This window comes from Ictidomys tridecemlineatus, chromosome 8 (genome assembly GCF_052094955.1).
Source record: "Ictidomys tridecemlineatus isolate mIctTri1 chromosome 8, mIctTri1.hap1, whole genome shotgun sequence".
Taxonomy (NCBI): domain Eukaryota; kingdom Metazoa; phylum Chordata; class Mammalia; order Rodentia; family Sciuridae; genus Ictidomys; species Ictidomys tridecemlineatus.
Genome location: NC_135484.1, coordinates 78,941,117 through 78,959,116, shown reverse-complemented (window position 1 = coordinate 78,959,116; position 18,000 = coordinate 78,941,117). Strand labels below are relative to the sequence as shown.

Sequence of the window (18,000 nt, the reverse complement as noted above, 5' to 3'; positions counted from 1 at the left end):
CTGTACTTATCGCATTTCAATATCAACTTTGATAAAGATATTTAAGAGTAAGGACTGAATGATGTAAACAGAAGAATACAAGAGCTCTCTATTTATGTAAAAATAATTTAGAAGAAAATACTATTCAAAGCTACTGATATTAAGTAAAAAATATGCTGCCATTTTTACTAGAAACTACAATCAAGTTCTAGTTTTATTTTCTATGTAAGACATTAGTAGCAGAAAATAATTAAGAATATTAACCAATATTAATCGATATTAGTCATATAAATAAACATCTAACAGATAATTTAATTATAATAAACTAACAAAAAATCACTTTTCCCATAGCAGTAGTATATTTATTGTGCTGAAATCAGGAGGCAGGGAATGGATAGCTCTGGGGAACCAGTACAGAATGTTCACAAAGATTTACAAATCTCTAGTCATTACACACTGAGGAGCAAAAACAAAGGTGTTGAATCCTCGTAGACCAAACTCTGTGTGCTGCATATTTTCTGCAATTCTCATAACTGCATGCCTTTGGGGGAAGGTATATAATTTTAATGCACAATAAATATTTTATAGTTTACAAAATATTCTGAAATCGTTTGTACAAACAGCATACATCCTACACATGCAGTTTTGACATGTTGAAATACTTAGAAATATTCATGCTATATTTGTCACATTTTCTCTTTTCTATAACGATCCCTCTGTGACATCCTCTAACAATTTAACCTATGTAATGAAACATGGTACAAGTTTTCTTTCCCACTTTATTTCTAGTTTTTTTTTCATTTCTACTGTATGAAATACTTCATTTGTAAATAGCAAATTTAACTTGATAGCTCTGACAACTCTCACTGTTACTCATTTTGTGTTTTAACAATTAATACTTTATAACATCACGCACTGAATTTAACCACTGAATTTAACGATCTTTAGCACCAAGGAGTCAAGGATATTGCACCAAAATGGGTTTACACTTCATATTTTTGTTAATAAATAAGATTTTGCAACTTAGTCACAAGGGAAATATCACTCCAAAATTAAACACATTGAGAGAAAAGGAGAGTTTCACAGAAATGTCAGTGTATGCTATTTGTTAAAAAACAAACAATACTAGTGGATTCAAAAGTAAAATTAAAATGTACATTAGAGGACTCCTTGATTTGTTAATTAAAATTTATTTAAGTGTTCTTTCCAACAGAAGAGGTAGGTATATTTCCACATATGAAAAAATCAGTTAACAGCTACAAATCAAAACAAGGAAAGCCTGATAAAAATCAATATACTCTCAGCTAACAGCACACAAATGAACTATCTTGTGATGTTACTAAGGACACGAGTTGCTTCATGTTTCAATCATACAATAATATTAGTTTTCATAATATGCTTCTGCTAGTAATCGGAGTACTCAAAGGCTGCTTTTTCATTACAAAAATTGTTTCCCACAGTGATTTGTGCTGAGTGTCATGGAGACTTTTGGGTCACTAGACAGGATTTTACTGTAATTCTTTCTTATTTTCACCAACACCATCATCATCAAGCCTCTAAGATTCTACAGAGATCAGCAGATTTTTTTTTTAATTTAATTACAACCAAAAAGGTATATTCTGACTAGAGGTGGAGAGATTTGACCATTCTGGTCAACCAATGAATTCAAATGCACAAATTTAAATGTATCCAGATTTCCAGCTTTGGACAAGAAAATGTAAGGTAACTGGTAATTGAGACAAATAAAAATTTCATAAAAACTCTGTGATTGTCTAAAATTCAGACTGAAGGACGAATGAATGTCGGATACAAGAAAATTTCCCTCCTTAGACAAGTGGATGTGAACAGAGGGAGAGTGTCCAAAGTCACATTAGGACTGCTTTGGTCTGGACAACATCAAGGCTAATAAAAAAAGGTTTAAAATAAAAACTTCATAAATAAAACATCCGGGTATTGTATTTAACACTTTACTCAGTCTAAAGATTACTAGTACATAAAGTACATTTGCCTTTTCTCCCCACCCCCGACTCTCCTTTGCTTCTGTTTTCCCTGAAATTTTATATGACATTAGATTTTCCTCACTGTCAACAACAGTTAAGGCCCAGTTCAATTTACTCTCCTTTTGCTTTTCCATTTTTCTGATTTTTTCCATTTTCTATCACTAGCTGCTTTTCTGATTTGTTCACACCATTTGCTGAAATACCATTCATGGTTGTTTTTCCAGCTTTTTGTTTCTTAGGTTCATTGTATGTCCGAACGTAGAAGTTGAGAAAGAGAAATATGAAGCTGATTGCATAGGCAATTAGAGCCCAGTGCATCCATTTGGGGAAGGGGCAGTCAGTGTAAAGAGACAGAGCTGTGTGCCCAATGGTCACATGGAACTGAACCTGAAAAGCAAAAACAGTGAGTGATGTATTTAATCTGAATGGTAAAGAACTTTTAACAACAACATCAGAATTTTCTACGTAGCTACTATTGGCCCAAATATTCCATACTGTTCAAAATGTTTAATAGTACTGTAGTTCCATCTCATTCAGATTATAGCTCAAATACCATCTCCACAGCCTAAGGTCTCTAAATCCTGTTACCCACAGGGTGTGTGTGTGTGTGTGTGTGTGTGTGTGTGTGTGTGTGTGTGTGTGTGTGTGTGTGTGTTTAGAGAAGAATGGTAACCATCTGTAGCTGTCTTCTGTCTCTGTTGACTTCTTTACTGTCTACCTTTCCATCGGAATATAATTACAGAAGGTGGGGCTCTGCCTTGTTCAAGGATGATTCCTGAGTTCTTGCCAAAGACTGCAGTGTTTGGATTATTTGAATACTTGTTGAATAATGTTATCTTATAAGAGGAAATCAATGGCCTAAGAGAGTGAAGCTGTAGTATCAGAGGCTCTTTGTTCCCCCCCACATTTCAGACTGACTTTTGTCTGCCAAAGCATCAGCAAGCAGGAGCGTCTATTTGAAAAATGAACTTATCAAATGGCTCATCATTTATCTCTTACAGAGTAGAAAGAAAAAATTTCTATCTATATGAACACTATTCTTTAAAATCGAATGTTCTGATAAAATTTGGTATTACCTGAAGTAAACATGAAAAGAATTAACTTCATTTTAATAGTTCTTCAAAAGAGAAAAGCCAAAACTTAGATTCTTAAAATAATTTTGAATTCTGGTATATTAATAGGTGAGTGGTTTGTGACATAAGAGTTAGAAATTCCATGGTATTAACTTTTTATAAGATTAACTTAATTAACTGTTATGAGAACCTCTGGCTTGGAAATACAAATTGAACATTCTAGTTGGAATGGGCTAGTATGGCTTCTTTTTTAAGAACAGCATGACAAATACTGTTATGTTAAATATTATTAAAATAATTTATTCCACATAAGCCAGAAATTTGCATCAATCAAACAACCTTTTCTAGTTTCCCATGGCAAAAATCCAAATTTTACAAACTTTTGGTTTCATAATGATTCTTAGAACCTGCACTACAGAAAAAGGGTGTGTAAAAGGGCGTGAACTGAGTCTGGCATTACTCAAGGAGAGCAGGGCCAGGCTCCAGCCAAATAGATAAAATACTTCACATGATTTTGGTCATCTCTTCATTTTCTCAAGACAATTTACAAATTGCTGAGAAAAATGAACTACACAAACTGTATAAACAGCTTACACAAAAACTCAAGGAAGCTTCCTGTAGCATTTTGGTTACACATGAATTCTTTACACCCAGCATTCCCCAAAGGTTGTGCTTCCTGTTTGGTTAGGTAGCTGTTTAGCAACTTAAAGCAGAGATGGTAATGTTTCCAAAATGTGATTCCACTGATAAAATTGTGTACACTCTATGATTAAAGCAAATTATAATAAATTCTAAAGCTTGGAGATTAACTACCACTTTGGTTTGGGTTCTTAGTTTGATTATAGGCCAGTGCGAAGCTCTGGATGATGCTCTATGCGTGTACTCAGATGCTATAAGAAGTCCTACTGGGAAAGTGCTGAAAACTCTTCTGAAGATTGGCATTTGAAATGCCTGTCTCTGTTCTCTAAAGACAGGATTTTAAGAGAATTAAGAGGTGTTCCCTAGTTCTTATTCCATTCCTTGGCTCTGTGTCTTCCTTATAATTTTACATTCAAAGTATATGATATTTGTTAACAAGAACTAAAAAGTGGTATAAAAATAAGACAATTTGGAGTTGGGATTGTAGCTCAGTGGTAGAGCTATTGCCTTGCATGTGTGAGGCACTAAGTTAAATCCCCAAAACCATGTAGAACTAAAACAAAATAAAAGTATTGTGTCATCTACAACTAAATATATATATATTTAAAATATGAAAATTTAAGCAGGACAAGATGAAGAGAGATAATAAATTTTTAAATTAAAAAGTCATTCAAGGGCTGGGATTGTGGTTTAGTGGTACAACGCACGTGCAAGACGCTGAGTTCGATCCTCAGTACCACATAAAAATAAATAAATAAAATAAAGGTATTGTGTCCAACCAGAACTAAAAAAAATAAAAAATAATTAAAAAATAAAAAGTCACTTAAGAGCAAGGTATGGTGGTGCATGTCTATAACCCCAGCGGCTTGGGAGGCTGAGGCAGGAAGTTTGCAAGTTTAAAGCCAACCTCAGCAGCTTACTGAGGCCCTAAGAAACTTAGATCCTGTCTCTACATAAAATATAAAAAAGGATGGGGATGTTGCTCAGTGGTTAGGTGCCTGGGTTCAATCTTCCAAACCAAAAAAATAAAAATAACTCAAGTAAAAAAAATACTATAACTTTTCTAGTCATACATGAATTTATGTACATTGTAGTATACTAAGATCTTTAACCATCCACTTCACAGGTATTTTTAAAGAATGTTTCTCTTAGAGGATAAGTGCTAGATGGAGCCTTTAAGGACTCTATAAAATAGGCAAGTAGTAGCCATGGCCAATAAACCTATGAATAGGTAGGTTAGAACCAAGCAGTCTCAATACTACAGCTAGAGGATGAAGTTAATTTTACAATAGAAAATTGCCTAAGATGACTTAGCACTTTACAATGAATAATATTCAAACTCAGTTAAGTATTTCAGCAGAAGAAACTGTAAAAGTATTTAACTCACCAGCTGCAACATGGTTAGGTATCGTTTCCACCAAAGATACTTCTGAATCCACGGGCCAAAGGCGGTTAACCCATAGTATGAGTACATAATCACATGGATGAAGGAATTCATCTGGGCTCCGAAAAACGCTATAGGAAATAAAAGGTAATTCCAAGATACAGAAAACGTTACTAGACAATAAACCATTGAGATAAAAAAATAAATGATTCCACGTTATTTTCTAACATTTAATTTTTGGGGACAGCCAAGGATTAAAAGACAAAGTAATACTAACAAAAAGTCCTTATCTCAAATTAAGGTAGACATTTTTAAAGTTTAGATTTAAGTTTTTATCATATAAAGGAAAATATGTGCCGCTCAGATGCAAAGGACTTTTAAAGAGGTACTCCAGTTAAAACTAACCTCTTTTCAAAGTCCTGACACAACACTATTGCCTTTAGTCTTTTTAATTCTAACATTCTCAGTTAAATAAAAGGTTATGGTACATATAAAAGTTTATGTGGACTTATAACTGTTCCATTTTGTTGTCTTTAGATGTGCCAATTTATATCTCAACAACAAAATAGTATGTCTTAGGTTTCTAATATAATTTTAAACATGACAGCACTACACACATTGAATAAACTGTTTAGTTTATTTAACTCTACAAATATATTCCAGTTGGTCTAAATCAATGGCATTCTTTCTTTTCAAAATATTAACTATATCAGTGACTTATGGGCTCAGTGCAGTTACTAATTTTCTTTTTAAATAACAAAGCTGGACTTAAACTGTACTATTTTATTAAATGGGCCCCCCCAACAATAAATTATAAGTATGAACTTCTAAGTTGCCAATCTCCATGTGGTCATGGAAAGAAAGCTGCAAGGTAAACTGTACTACAGCGACTTGTACCATGGTCCTCATTAGAGAAATGCTGTCTTTCCAATTTAAAGATGTGAATTATCCTTACATTCCAGGCATTTGCAAAGACTGGAAACAGATCTCCACCAAACTAAATTCATATCCTCATTAGCATTAAGGATGCCATATTAAAATTTCACTTAAATAATAACCAAAAAGGTCATTTAAGGCCTACATTAGAGCAAGAATGAGTGATGGGCTTGTTTTGCAGATGAAATCGTCAGACTAAGAATTCTGTTTTCGTGTCTTTAGGATCAGAACTACTAGAACTGTTCCACATCAAAATATTATTTTCTGAATTCAGGCTTGTTTTAGGCTCATCCCTGGGATAAATCTTTAGGTGTCAAATAGTCACAGATAAGAAACTATAGCTTTACTTTCTTCCATTTTTTAAAAAAAATGAACACAGAGATGACTAACCATTCAAGGCAGTGAAATGATATGCCAGATAAAATCACCAGTTCTTGGTACTTTCCACCCAACACATTTATACATCACTTAACACATGAAGATCTACTCCTGAAAATGCTCACCTTGTCCCCCTGCGACCCATTTAATTCCAATCCACCACAAGGTAAACATGGTACAGTGGTGATACACATGAAGGAAAGAAACCTGATTGTTTTTCTTCCTTAGGATAAAAAACACTGTGTCCAAATACTCAACTCCTTTAGATACAAAGTACCACCACAAAGCAGCAGCTATCTGTAAAAAGAAAGGAAAAGCATGTTGTAAATAACAAATGATACTACTGTGTGGGTTTCAATTCAATGCAAATAAACTTCAAATATATTACACTACATGTACAAGGCATGAAATAATTTATACAACTAGGTATCATCACACAGTGTTAAACTGCTGAATATAGAGCTGTAAACATATTCACACTGCTGTGCTTTTCAACTTGGTAGAGAAACTGAGATGTTTACTTTGTAAAGACCCTTAGGTTTTTTACATAGCGTCTGCTACACTCCCAATAAACCTGCAGTAAGTTTATGCACCAACTGGTCTCTGTCAGTGTCTGGCTCTCTCATTTTTTAAAAAAAATTTTATTAGTTGCTCAAAACATTACAATAATCTTGACATATCATACATTTGATTCAAATGGGGTACGTAACTTAATCTTATTTTTCCACGTGTATAGATTGCAGGATCACATTGGTTATACAGTCACGTTTATACATAGGGCCATACTAGTGTCTATTGTATTGTGGCTCTCTCATTTTAATATGTACAACAAAGAAAGTATCCAATCATGGTGGCTTCTTATAAGATAGTAAAATCTTAAAAATGATAAACTGAAGTGAAAAACCAAAAACAAATATTTCCTAGGTTATAAATATAATCCTGCTTACATGAATAAGTCTTGTGTTTTCCTAGGCTCTAATTAAGACACCAGATGGTGTGGAAAGATTACATTATGGGCTGAGATTAAGGATCCGGTAAGAGGTGACCTCTGTATACAAGTTTTAAAACATTTTAGAAAAATTCTATAATGATAACCACGATGACCTTTTTGTAGAACATAATTAAAATTGATAAATTTTGTGTTAGAGGCTTGACAGATTGATTCATAAATAGGCTTAGAAATTTTAGAATTGTATCTAGTGGATGTCATGGTGTTTGTTGTTGTTGTTGTTTTGTTTTGTTTTGTTTTGCTTTTGTATGTGTATATGTGTGGGTTCTGTTTTTGTTTTTTCCTTTTTCTGGTGCTAGGGATCAAACCTAGGGCCTGGCACATACAAGCACACTGCTTTACCACTGAATTATAACCAGGGCCCCAAAATAACAACTTTAAAATGTAGGGAAAGAGGAAAGAGAAAGGTCCATTAAAAATATCTTGTGATTATAGATTGAGAATTTATTGAATTGGCTTGAACATATTGTGGAAAATGATAAAATTGGTTAAAATAGGCTTGACATGCTCTGCTCATAGCAATGCTACATTTACTATTCATGATCATGGTAGTACTTTAAAGTAACTATAATCATTATGACATAGTGAACTTCAGGAGGAAATAATGTCTTATTTTTCCTCGATATAGGTCTCTAAATTTGCCACAAAATAATAAATAATTACTTTCCTTAGTTTATAAACTGCATTAGGTATCTTTGATTACACCAAAGTGAAAAGTAGTACTTCTTGGCTACATAACAAGGTATATAAAAATGAGTAAAATATTCATTATACTGCACGCAAACACTAGAGGAGAGCAGTAGGGGAAAGATTCACAATGGAATCTGTGCAAATCTCAGGGTTTTTCTCCCCGTATTACAATTCTCACAATGGCCATTTTTTTCTAAGAACTGAAGTTCATGCATGTCAGGAGGGCAGGTTCACAATTAAAAGTGGTAAAACTTTTTTGAAACTCTATCCTAAAAATATTTATAAGTCGTGCCACTTAAAGGGTTTTGCCAAGTGTACTTCCAGGAAAAAGCCAGACATTGCCACCTCAATGGTAGCTGTCTACTGAGGACAGCATCTGGTAATGTGGTTATCAGAAGGAATTTTTTTCCTGGCCAAGAAATTCTCAGCTACATCACAAGTCTTCTTTTCTTTTAACCACTTATTTACATGCTGTCAGCTTCCCTACCCTCACTAGATTGCCAGCTCCACTAAGGGAGAGACCTCACCTGTCTCCACATGTGGTCCCAGTGCCCCCCACAATATCTGCATATAGGGGATGCTTAGCATGTATTTTCTGAATGAGTAAAACCACATGACAACCAAAGGGGTGATTTTTTATTAATCCATAAGCCTTTTACTAAGGAAATGAATATATGGACTAAAATAGTAATACATGAACATAAATTGCACATTAAAGCAATTTGGTCTTGAGTCTTCGTGAATATTGAGGTTTATGTTGTCCAAACTCCCATGAAAGAAAGCTGCTTTTCTTAAAGGAAGCTACTATAGGTTATATACTATTTCTATATATATTACATATAAGGTAAAACAAAAAACAGATGCTATATACATTTTATGTTATATGTAATTTTTCATATAAGCCACAGTATATAAAATAGTTCATTAAATACTTAATAATTTGTTGTTTCTCCCACTTAAGTTAAATAGTAATTTGATTAAGGTAGATGATTGAAAAATAAAATATAACATATTACTAGTGCTTTATTTTTCTACAGATGTAATAAAAAATGAATTCACATCTGTATAAATTGTGTTGTGCTTGTTTTCCTAAATACTATATAGTTCATAAAACATTTTCTTTTCCTCAGACTTTTTAACAAATAAATCAGGCTCTCTTTATGAGTTTCTAATTCTTAATCAAAAATAACTAAAATCTAAAATAATATCTTTACATAAAATGGTACCTTTTTTCCTTTTTTAATACTGCAGTCTAGTAATCCAATTCTTATTCACTCTCATGCAACCAAATTAAAAAAAAAATACTAGAGGTATGAAAACCAATTTTCAATTATGTGCTTTTAAGTAAAAGCATAGCATTATTGACTTAGCACCCAGTCTAATTTCACTACCAAGCCACAGTACATTTTTCACTGATGAGGGCCTGTGAAACTAAGCCACTTTTATTAATTTTAAGTATTTTTAATGTACTTACCCTGACTTCATTAACGTTATTAGAATAATCCACAGTCTGGCAAATATAGCTATATCCTGCATTATATGATCCCATGAATAACTGGAAAAAATGAAATAATATTTGAAGGAAAGTTTTAATAGATTCAGCAACAAAAATAAAAAATTTGAGGAATAGACGAACTCTAGATTGGGCAAAGGGGTTGGAGGGGAAGGGAGAGGGCATGGGGTTATTAATGATGGTAGAATGTGATGATCATTATAGTACAGGTATGAAGTATATTATAGTACAGGTATGAAGACACGAATTGGTGTGTATATACTGTGTATACAACCAGAGATATGAACAAGTGTGTTCTATATGTGTAATAAGAATTGTAATACAGTCTGCTGTCATATATAAATAAAAAATAAGTTTTAAAAAATACTAAAAAATTTAACTACAAATAAAAAAATTAAAAATCTGATATATAACTTATCAAATTAATTTAAAAGCAACATTTTCTTTTAAAATTTAAATTATATTAAATACTGCAGTTTAAGTTAAAAAAAGAAATGTAACCTCTAGACTGAAACATCAACTCTATCTACTTTGTAATATTAAGAAGTTTTAAAGCCAACACTTGGATCCAAGAGTGGTCCTGTCTTAATGGGTTTCTATCCTGGATCTGTTTGTTTGCAGCTAATAAATTAGGTAAAAGTATCCAAGTAAACCAAATGAAAGTGTTTATGAAGCTGAGACTCTGTAGGCTAAACTGACAATGAAGAAAGATTCTTTTTTGTAGAAGAATTACTGTTTGTTGTTGTAGCATCACTAGTCAGTTCTCTGGGATAACAGAGTTTCATGAGTCTCTTAGGAAACAAATTCCTTACACTCTTGCAACTTTATAAAAAAACAAATGTGTCAATCAGTTTTCAGGATTTCCTTTCAAAAGTTCATGGAGAATTTGCTGATGCCCAGAAATGTACAAAATGATTAGTAGGAACAGTTGTATTCCAGGTAACACATTTCAGTTCTAACCCAAAATACATTATATGATAGGACTGAACTTCAAGTTGGTACTTATATCTATTTTGATCAGTTATAAAACCTGAAACTAATGAATAATAATTTAAGTAAATATTTACTGAGTACCTAACATGTATCAAACACTATGAAAAGTTTATCTCACTTAACTCTGATACTAACCCCAAAAGGGAAGTATTTCATTCATGTTAGAAATAGAGTTAAACAACTTCCAGTGTCAGAACTGTTAACAACAAACAGAAAGCTTAGAATTAACTCTCTGCTTCAAAGTTCCATTTTAAACCACTGTCCTGTACTTCATGTTTAATATTTTATTGTCCAACATTTTTCTAAGTGTAAAACAATTTACTTGTAGAGTAGCTACCTTGAGGTACAAGATTTCAATGATGGCTTTATGCAGTCTCATTTCTTAATTCTCTATAATTCTGAATAATTATTATAGAATGATCTTAATAAACCTACCTCTCTGAAGATGAAAAGGTTAAGCAAAACCATCCCAAAATTATAGAGAATGAGCACTAAGCGCATCTGAAATGGCTCCCGGTCCTTCATCCACTTTGGACCCAACCACACGAACAGGAGATAAAGAGTGCTTATGCTCAGTGTAGGCCATGGGGACTGCATCAGAGGCCAATCTTCCACGCGTTTATCTACAGAGAGAACACATAACAAAATCCACTAAACCATATGTGCTTTACAAAATAAAACTTTTAGGAATTAAAATGTTTCACCTTAATTTCCTAGTTTGACCAAAAAAACATGTCCCTGTCTTTTGAGTCCCAGTGAAAATACCTGGTATAAAAACCCAAGAAACAAGACTGATTTCTGCAGTAGCTTTTGAAAATCATTGATTGCTTTATGTTATACACTATGTTTTATAGAGAACTTGAATAACAAAGTTCATTAAAATACAGGAGAAGAGCCTGAGCTGAAAAGATGATGAAAGACAAAGTTCACAAGGGAGTCTACTACCCAGGGAGTCTTGGCTGTATCACTCACATCAAACCCACTCCAGAGTTCAAAATGAACTGAAGTCTCTGAAAGACAGGAGATAGAACACACCTCATAAGGAGAAAATGAGTTAAAAGGTGCTGCAGCTGGCCTCTGTCAAAAGGCCACTATGACCTTTCTGTGATTATTCACTTTTTAAATACTATTTTATCCTTCTATGCTAATTATCCTTCTATGGCCATATGTTCCCATGCCTAAGGCCCCCCATAAAACACAGACTGTCTATCTGCATAGGTCTCTGTTGAATTAGACAAACTCATAGTGTCTAAATGCCCTGGTTTGGGTCCCTAGAGCAGGAACTGCTGTGGTGTCTTTTCCACAAACACGAAGGCAAGTACTGCTTTCAAACAGACTGATGCGAACAGCAAAAGTACTACTAATGCTATAATGTGGGTAACAAAGGAAGGGAGATAAATTAATCTGTAAGGAGATATTACTTTCTAACATCATGGATTATTTCTCACCTTTACTACACAGAGGAGTCCTATTGACAAAGAAAGTTCTGAGCAGCAAGTAGGAAAAAAAAATAGAGAAACAGGCTTAAAATTTTTCCGAGAATTAAGGGTAGATAAAAATATTCTACCTTTTTTTATATTGGTGCCGCACACTGTATCATCCTCTCATTCATCAGAGAAATGGAGAGAGAACTTCCAAAGAGAAGGATAGAGCATGAGTGAGAAGCTGAAGATCTTACAATAAGAAATGTTAAGGGAGGCCAACAGAAGAGTAGAAAGGTGAGACAGGGCGGGCGGGGAATAGACAGGAAAAGGCACTACCAGTGGGCAGACTGGCTGGGTTCTAACACTGGCCCTACTACTGAGTGTCGGTAGGACCGTAGGGATGCAATCGCTCTTCCTCTCCTTCATCTACAAACACTGAAGGGGTTAGACTGCTGCTTCTCTAGCTTAAATGAGACAAAGAATCATCTACAAAGAATAGTTGAAATGCAGGTTCTGATACAGTAGGTCTGGGAGGCAGCACATTTCTAAGAGAGTATATTTTCTGGGAAGCTCCAACTGAGGCTATGCCACTATCCAAGGACCACAATTTAAACAGTAACAAACTAGATGTTCCTTTCAGTTCCATTTAACTTTAAAAACAGTAAGTAGGAAGAAGAATGACTTTAAGGTGAGAAAAATTATAGAAAGGAAATTTTCCTTAGTTAGGGACCCATTCTACACTGACAAGGAACCCACACGTGCTTCTGTTCCATTATGGCACTCACCACGTTACCCTGAGACCCTCCTTCAAGCTGTAACCTCTCTAAAGACAGGGGCTGGGACCTTTGTTCTGTGTTGCAAGGCCTATCAAGGAGCCTAAACATTTACTGGATTTAAAAAAATAAAGAATGGATAATTTTTTCACAGTAGTCCTTTTGGTTCCATCCCTCCTGTCAAATCCAGCAGTATATACACTGAATTCTTACAGTTTCTTCAGTGTCCAGCAACCCTTTCCTGCAACACCTCTCTGACCTTCTTCTGTGGCAGCACAACTTGAACCTCAAACACTGCATCCCAGTATTTGGTTGCATCCCAGTATTTGGTGAGTATGTCATGCTATATGGCTCAGTGCCCTTTACACCATTGCTTACTCCACGGAGAAAAAGCAATGCCTGGACTGCTTTGCTCATCAATGCAAGCCATTTATTCATTCAGCAACCGCTTAACAAATCCGTTTTCAGCCTGTAAAATGCTACATGTGACACCATACCCTTCTCCAAGTAGCCCTTCAATTCCACAAGAGTCAGAGAACTCTCAAAAATTCCACCTCCTACAATTATTATGGACATGGGAGTAATTCTCAGCATGAAACCACAAATGTAACAATGCCCATCCAAATATTTGCATGAATTTTCCTCAAGTCTTTACATGTTATTATACAAATCATACGTGTTTTTCTGTACTTACTTGAATATTTCCTTTAGTGTTTCTGATGAGATTCACATGTCCTACATGACTGCTATGTATTTTTGGATTAAAAAGGCAATGCCTGGGCTGGGGTTGTGGCTCAATGGTAGAGTGCATGTCTAGGATGTGTGGGACATCAGGTTTGATTCCCAGCACCACATGTAAATAAATAGATAAGTATATAAATAAAGATCCATCAATAATAAAAATAGTTTTTTAAAAAAGCAAAAAACCAAACAAAAACAACAACAACAAAAGGACAGTGCCATACAGTGACAGGTCCCCTAAGCCTTGAAACAAACAAAAATTATAATCTACTTTCAGAGGACAGAACTGGTACCAGTGAGAATCATACAGTAATAAATTTCAAATCACTGGATCTTTCCTTTCATATGTAGAAGGAATTGTCTTCTTTGGTAGTAGATTCCCCATCCTAACTATAAATTAAATTTAAGTAAACAAAAGCCAAATATTACAACATATCAACTTCCAAAATAAAAGACATAATAAAAATAATGAAAATTACCAAGAAATATTGTCTTTTACTCTTCCAAATCCTTAAGGGTTAACTCTCTCTCAGGAAATAGTTTCCACTGAGAATAATTTGATTGTTTCATAAAAAGCTTATGACACACGCGCTAAACTGATCTGTTTACAAACATTCATTTGGTCAGCAATCATAATTTTATCTATATTAAAAGGTCACATAATAGTTACACAACTGTATTTGTCAGAAATGGCAAAGTGTCTCCTAAAAGGAGTTAATTTACTCTATGAATATTATAATGTTTATAAAAGATGTGGACAAACTGGTCCACCTGAAATGGGACTTTCCTTCAATGCCCTCCACCAACACATTTCTATTTCTAATCTGATTTGTATCTTAAGATCACAGAGCAGTGAAGTCAGACAGGTCTATCCCTTCAGAGCTAAGTGGTTTGGGGCAAGTTACTTTGTTCTTTGCCTTTTAAAGTTCATTATCCATCATAAGAAGAGACAGATGTGATAACTCAACAGCGATACAACAGAATGAGTATCTGAGGAATGTTTTAAGTACATGGTGGCTCAGGAAAGAAGACAAGACAGGCTTCAAGAGCAGACATTTGAATTTTTTCTCAAGAGATATTTGCCACCAGATAGGAAGAAAGGTCTTTTTTTCAGTGGGCAAAATTAAAGAAAATTACACAAGTTCCATCAGTAGAATGACAAGGGATACTCAAATGAGAATATCTGAATACCACAGAGAACAGAATGTATAAAAGCAGCCCAGAAACAAAAAATAAAACATTTATTTTGGAACAGAAGGTATCCACAAGGGAAGTAGCATCAGTGATCCTTTTGAAGGTCTCATAACCTACAGGTTGTAAGAATTCCAGGAGGCTGGATTTCATCACATGGATCATAGAGAGATATGTGCTTTGTTTTGGCTTTTAAAAGATCATGTAGAGGCAGTGAGAGACTGGAGGGAAAGGGGATGTGTCAAGAGGCAGGGAGACCAATCAGATGTATGGTTCCCAAATGCTTGTCTTTGCTAGACTGCACACATAAAATGTGCATGCTTGTTAAAATATAGGTTCCCAGGCCCCACCCCAGATTAAATGAAATCAATATCTCTGCAGGCGGGGCCCAACACCATGATCTACTATGGTGATTGCGATAGGCAGGGCAGATACAGAGACCACTATTATGCAGGAGATGACACAGGGACTGCAGTGGTGATGGACAGGGCAGGCAGGTATGGATATTACAAGGGTCAAATCTAGAGTCTCGCTATTACAGGTGTGACAGGTGAAAGTAAAAGTTTAGGATTACTCTCAGATTTCCGACCTAGCACAGATGGGGAAGTCATGATTCAGGACAAGAGTACAACAGAAGAGAAGCAGATCTTGGAGGAAATGACCAGGTGAATGTTACACATGTCTTGTTTAAGGTACTCCTGGGACACCTAGGAGGAGGTGGTATCATCAGGCTCTGGAGCTGCAAAGGAACTGCCAGGGCAGCACCCCTAGAAAGGAGTTATTGGCCATGAAACTATACCAGAGTTTGAGGTCACAGGTAAAGAGCACACAGAGGGAAAGAATAAAAATGGAAAGGATTAAACGTGGGGACCCTTGATGGGGAGAGGGGGTGAAAACGGTAGCAAATCAGCCAGAGAGGCAGGAAGAGGGGAAAGGATGTTTCAGAGACCAGGTCAGCAAGAAGCTTCCAAAAGGACAGGGCAGGCAATGGGATCTACAGGGAGGGAATCAACTGTTCTCTACTTTTTCCATTTTAATGAGGGTTGATATGTGAAGATTAAATGAACTAAAGTATGTAGAGTTCCCAGCCCATCATGAACACCACTCCCTCCCTCCCTCCTTCTGCACCTTACCTTTTCTCTCCCTCACACTGGGTGCTCAAGTCGGGAATAATGTGAACCCTGCCCCTTCAAGGGCACACCCCCTGTATCTCCTGCACCACTTCTTCCTGATCTATAGACTTTTCTAGGTCTTTGAACATGAACTCTCAAACTGGACTACCAGCATTAGAATCTTTACCTATCAGCTGAATAAACCTCAGGAGCGAGTCAATGTGAAGAGCTAAACCAAATTAAACAACTAAATCAGTATTTGAACTTTGAAGAGTTTACACTGAGAAGACAGAACACTTCATAATTTATACATTAAAATGACAAAAATTTTATGACTTGGTCATAAAACACAAAAATTCCCACAAATTGAATTTTTAATTATGCACAATAGCTGTTTTTAATACTTCTCTTTAAAAGAAAATATAAAATGTTATATTTTAATAAAGAATCAAATACTTGTAATCAAATGGTTTTTAAGTAGCCCTAGTAACTTCTACTTATATACAAGCAACTTTAATTCATACAATAAATTACCTTTGTATATTAAAGCAACTTCCTTAAAAGTGACAGATAGGCCTACTTTTTTGGGAAAAACTGGTATCTTTTCAAGCTTTTGGTAATCTACGATTTTCACTGTCAAAATGCGCTTTCCTCTCAAAGAAGTCTAATCTAGTAAAATTTACTATCATGGTCCAAAAGAAAAATTCACTAATTTAATTTTAATAAATTGTAAAAAATTAGAATATACAAGAAGAGTTATAATATAGAATTAAAATACTAGAAAAATTAAAAAGAAGAAACACATGTTGCAGTAAGAAATAATCTTACATGATAGCTCAGGAAGTCACTAGGAGCAAAAGCAGCTTGTTACAAGGGCAAGGGACAAGAATTGAATTAAGAACTAGATTCTAGCTCTGCATCTAGTCCTGTGGCTATGAACCTGAATTCTCTGGGCCACCGTTTTGTCTTATGTAAATGGGGGTGACCACAGGTTTATCCAAATCACTGCCCTTCTGATTCAGGTAAAATGGTCCACAGTTACTGATCAATATAACATGGTTCTAGGCATTATACAAAATCCCTGCTAAGTACAATTAAATATTCAATAAAAATACATCACATCTTTTGTTTTTTAAATTAACAACTTCAGCACATTTAAATTTTTTCTTTTTTCCTAATAGCACATAAAACTAGATGGCAAAAGAAACTAAGACTACTCCATACTCTTGCTATTGAAAGTGTAGTTCTTGTATCAGTAGTTAAATTATCACTTAGAAGCTTCAAAGAAATACAGAATTCCAGGCCTCATCCCAGAACTACTCAGCCAGAATCCTTATTTTAATCAGACTGCAAGATAATTTACATATCAAAATCTAAGAAGAACTGCTCTAGCCGATTCAAGAATATGAGCCTACATTATATATCATGTAATCAAATTCTACCTGAATAAATCAGCCACCTTTTTTTCCTAACAGCATTTATATCTGTTTAATCTACCAGTAACAAAAGAAAAAAACAAGTCTAATACTCATTAGGTACTAAACAGCTTCAGAAGTATATTTGGGCATCAAGAAGTATGTATTATATAGTACTCTCCAAAACTCTCCACTCTTCTTTTTTTTTTTAAAGAGAGAGTGAGAGAGGAGAGAGAGAATTTTTAATATTTATTTTTTTTTTTAGTTCTCGGCGGACACAACATCCCTGTTGGTATGTGGTGCTGAGGATCGAACCCGGCCACACGCATGCCAGGCAAGCGCGCTATAGCTTGAGCCACATCCCCAGCCCTCAACTCCTTTTTTTAAAAAAAATTATTTTTTATTCTAATTTGTTATATATGACAGCAGAATGCATTATAATTCATATTACACATATAGAACACAACTATTCATATCTCTGGTTGTACACAAAGTAGAGTCACACCATTTGTGTCTTCATACATATACTTAGGGTAATGATATCAACTTCATTCCACCATATTTTTTACCCCCATGCCCCCTCCCTTTCTCTCTAAATCAACTCCTTTTAAAGGGGTATTATTAAAAGTTCATTTGATTTTACTGATTACACAAAAATAAAGTTTACCCGTTAGTAGTAAAATGTCACATTGTATATCAAAGGTACCTCATAGGAAAGCTGTCTTTTTCTTAAGGAACCAGTCAATCCCT

At 34.7% G+C, this 18,000-nt stretch overlaps 1 protein-coding gene across 1 annotated transcript in view; it reads right to left on the bottom strand.

Moving 5' to 3' along the window:
* Positions 1-319: 319 nt before the first annotated feature.
* The window catches only part of Elovl4 (ELOVL fatty acid elongase 4), a 29,233-nt gene continuing 11,552 nt past the window's right edge, over positions 320-18,000 (bottom strand). The window contains exons 2-6 of the mRNA XM_005324766.4: positions 11,030-11,217; positions 9,563-9,643; positions 6,515-6,686; positions 5,079-5,206; positions 320-2,366 (exon numbers count right to left, since the gene is read on the bottom strand). Coding sequence (XP_005324823.1) covers positions 2,091-2,366; positions 5,079-5,206; positions 6,515-6,686; positions 9,563-9,643; positions 11,030-11,217 — 845 coding nt within the window. The 3' untranslated portion in view covers positions 320-2,090. The remainder of the gene's footprint in view (positions 2,367-5,078; positions 5,207-6,514; positions 6,687-9,562; positions 9,644-11,029; positions 11,218-18,000) is intronic.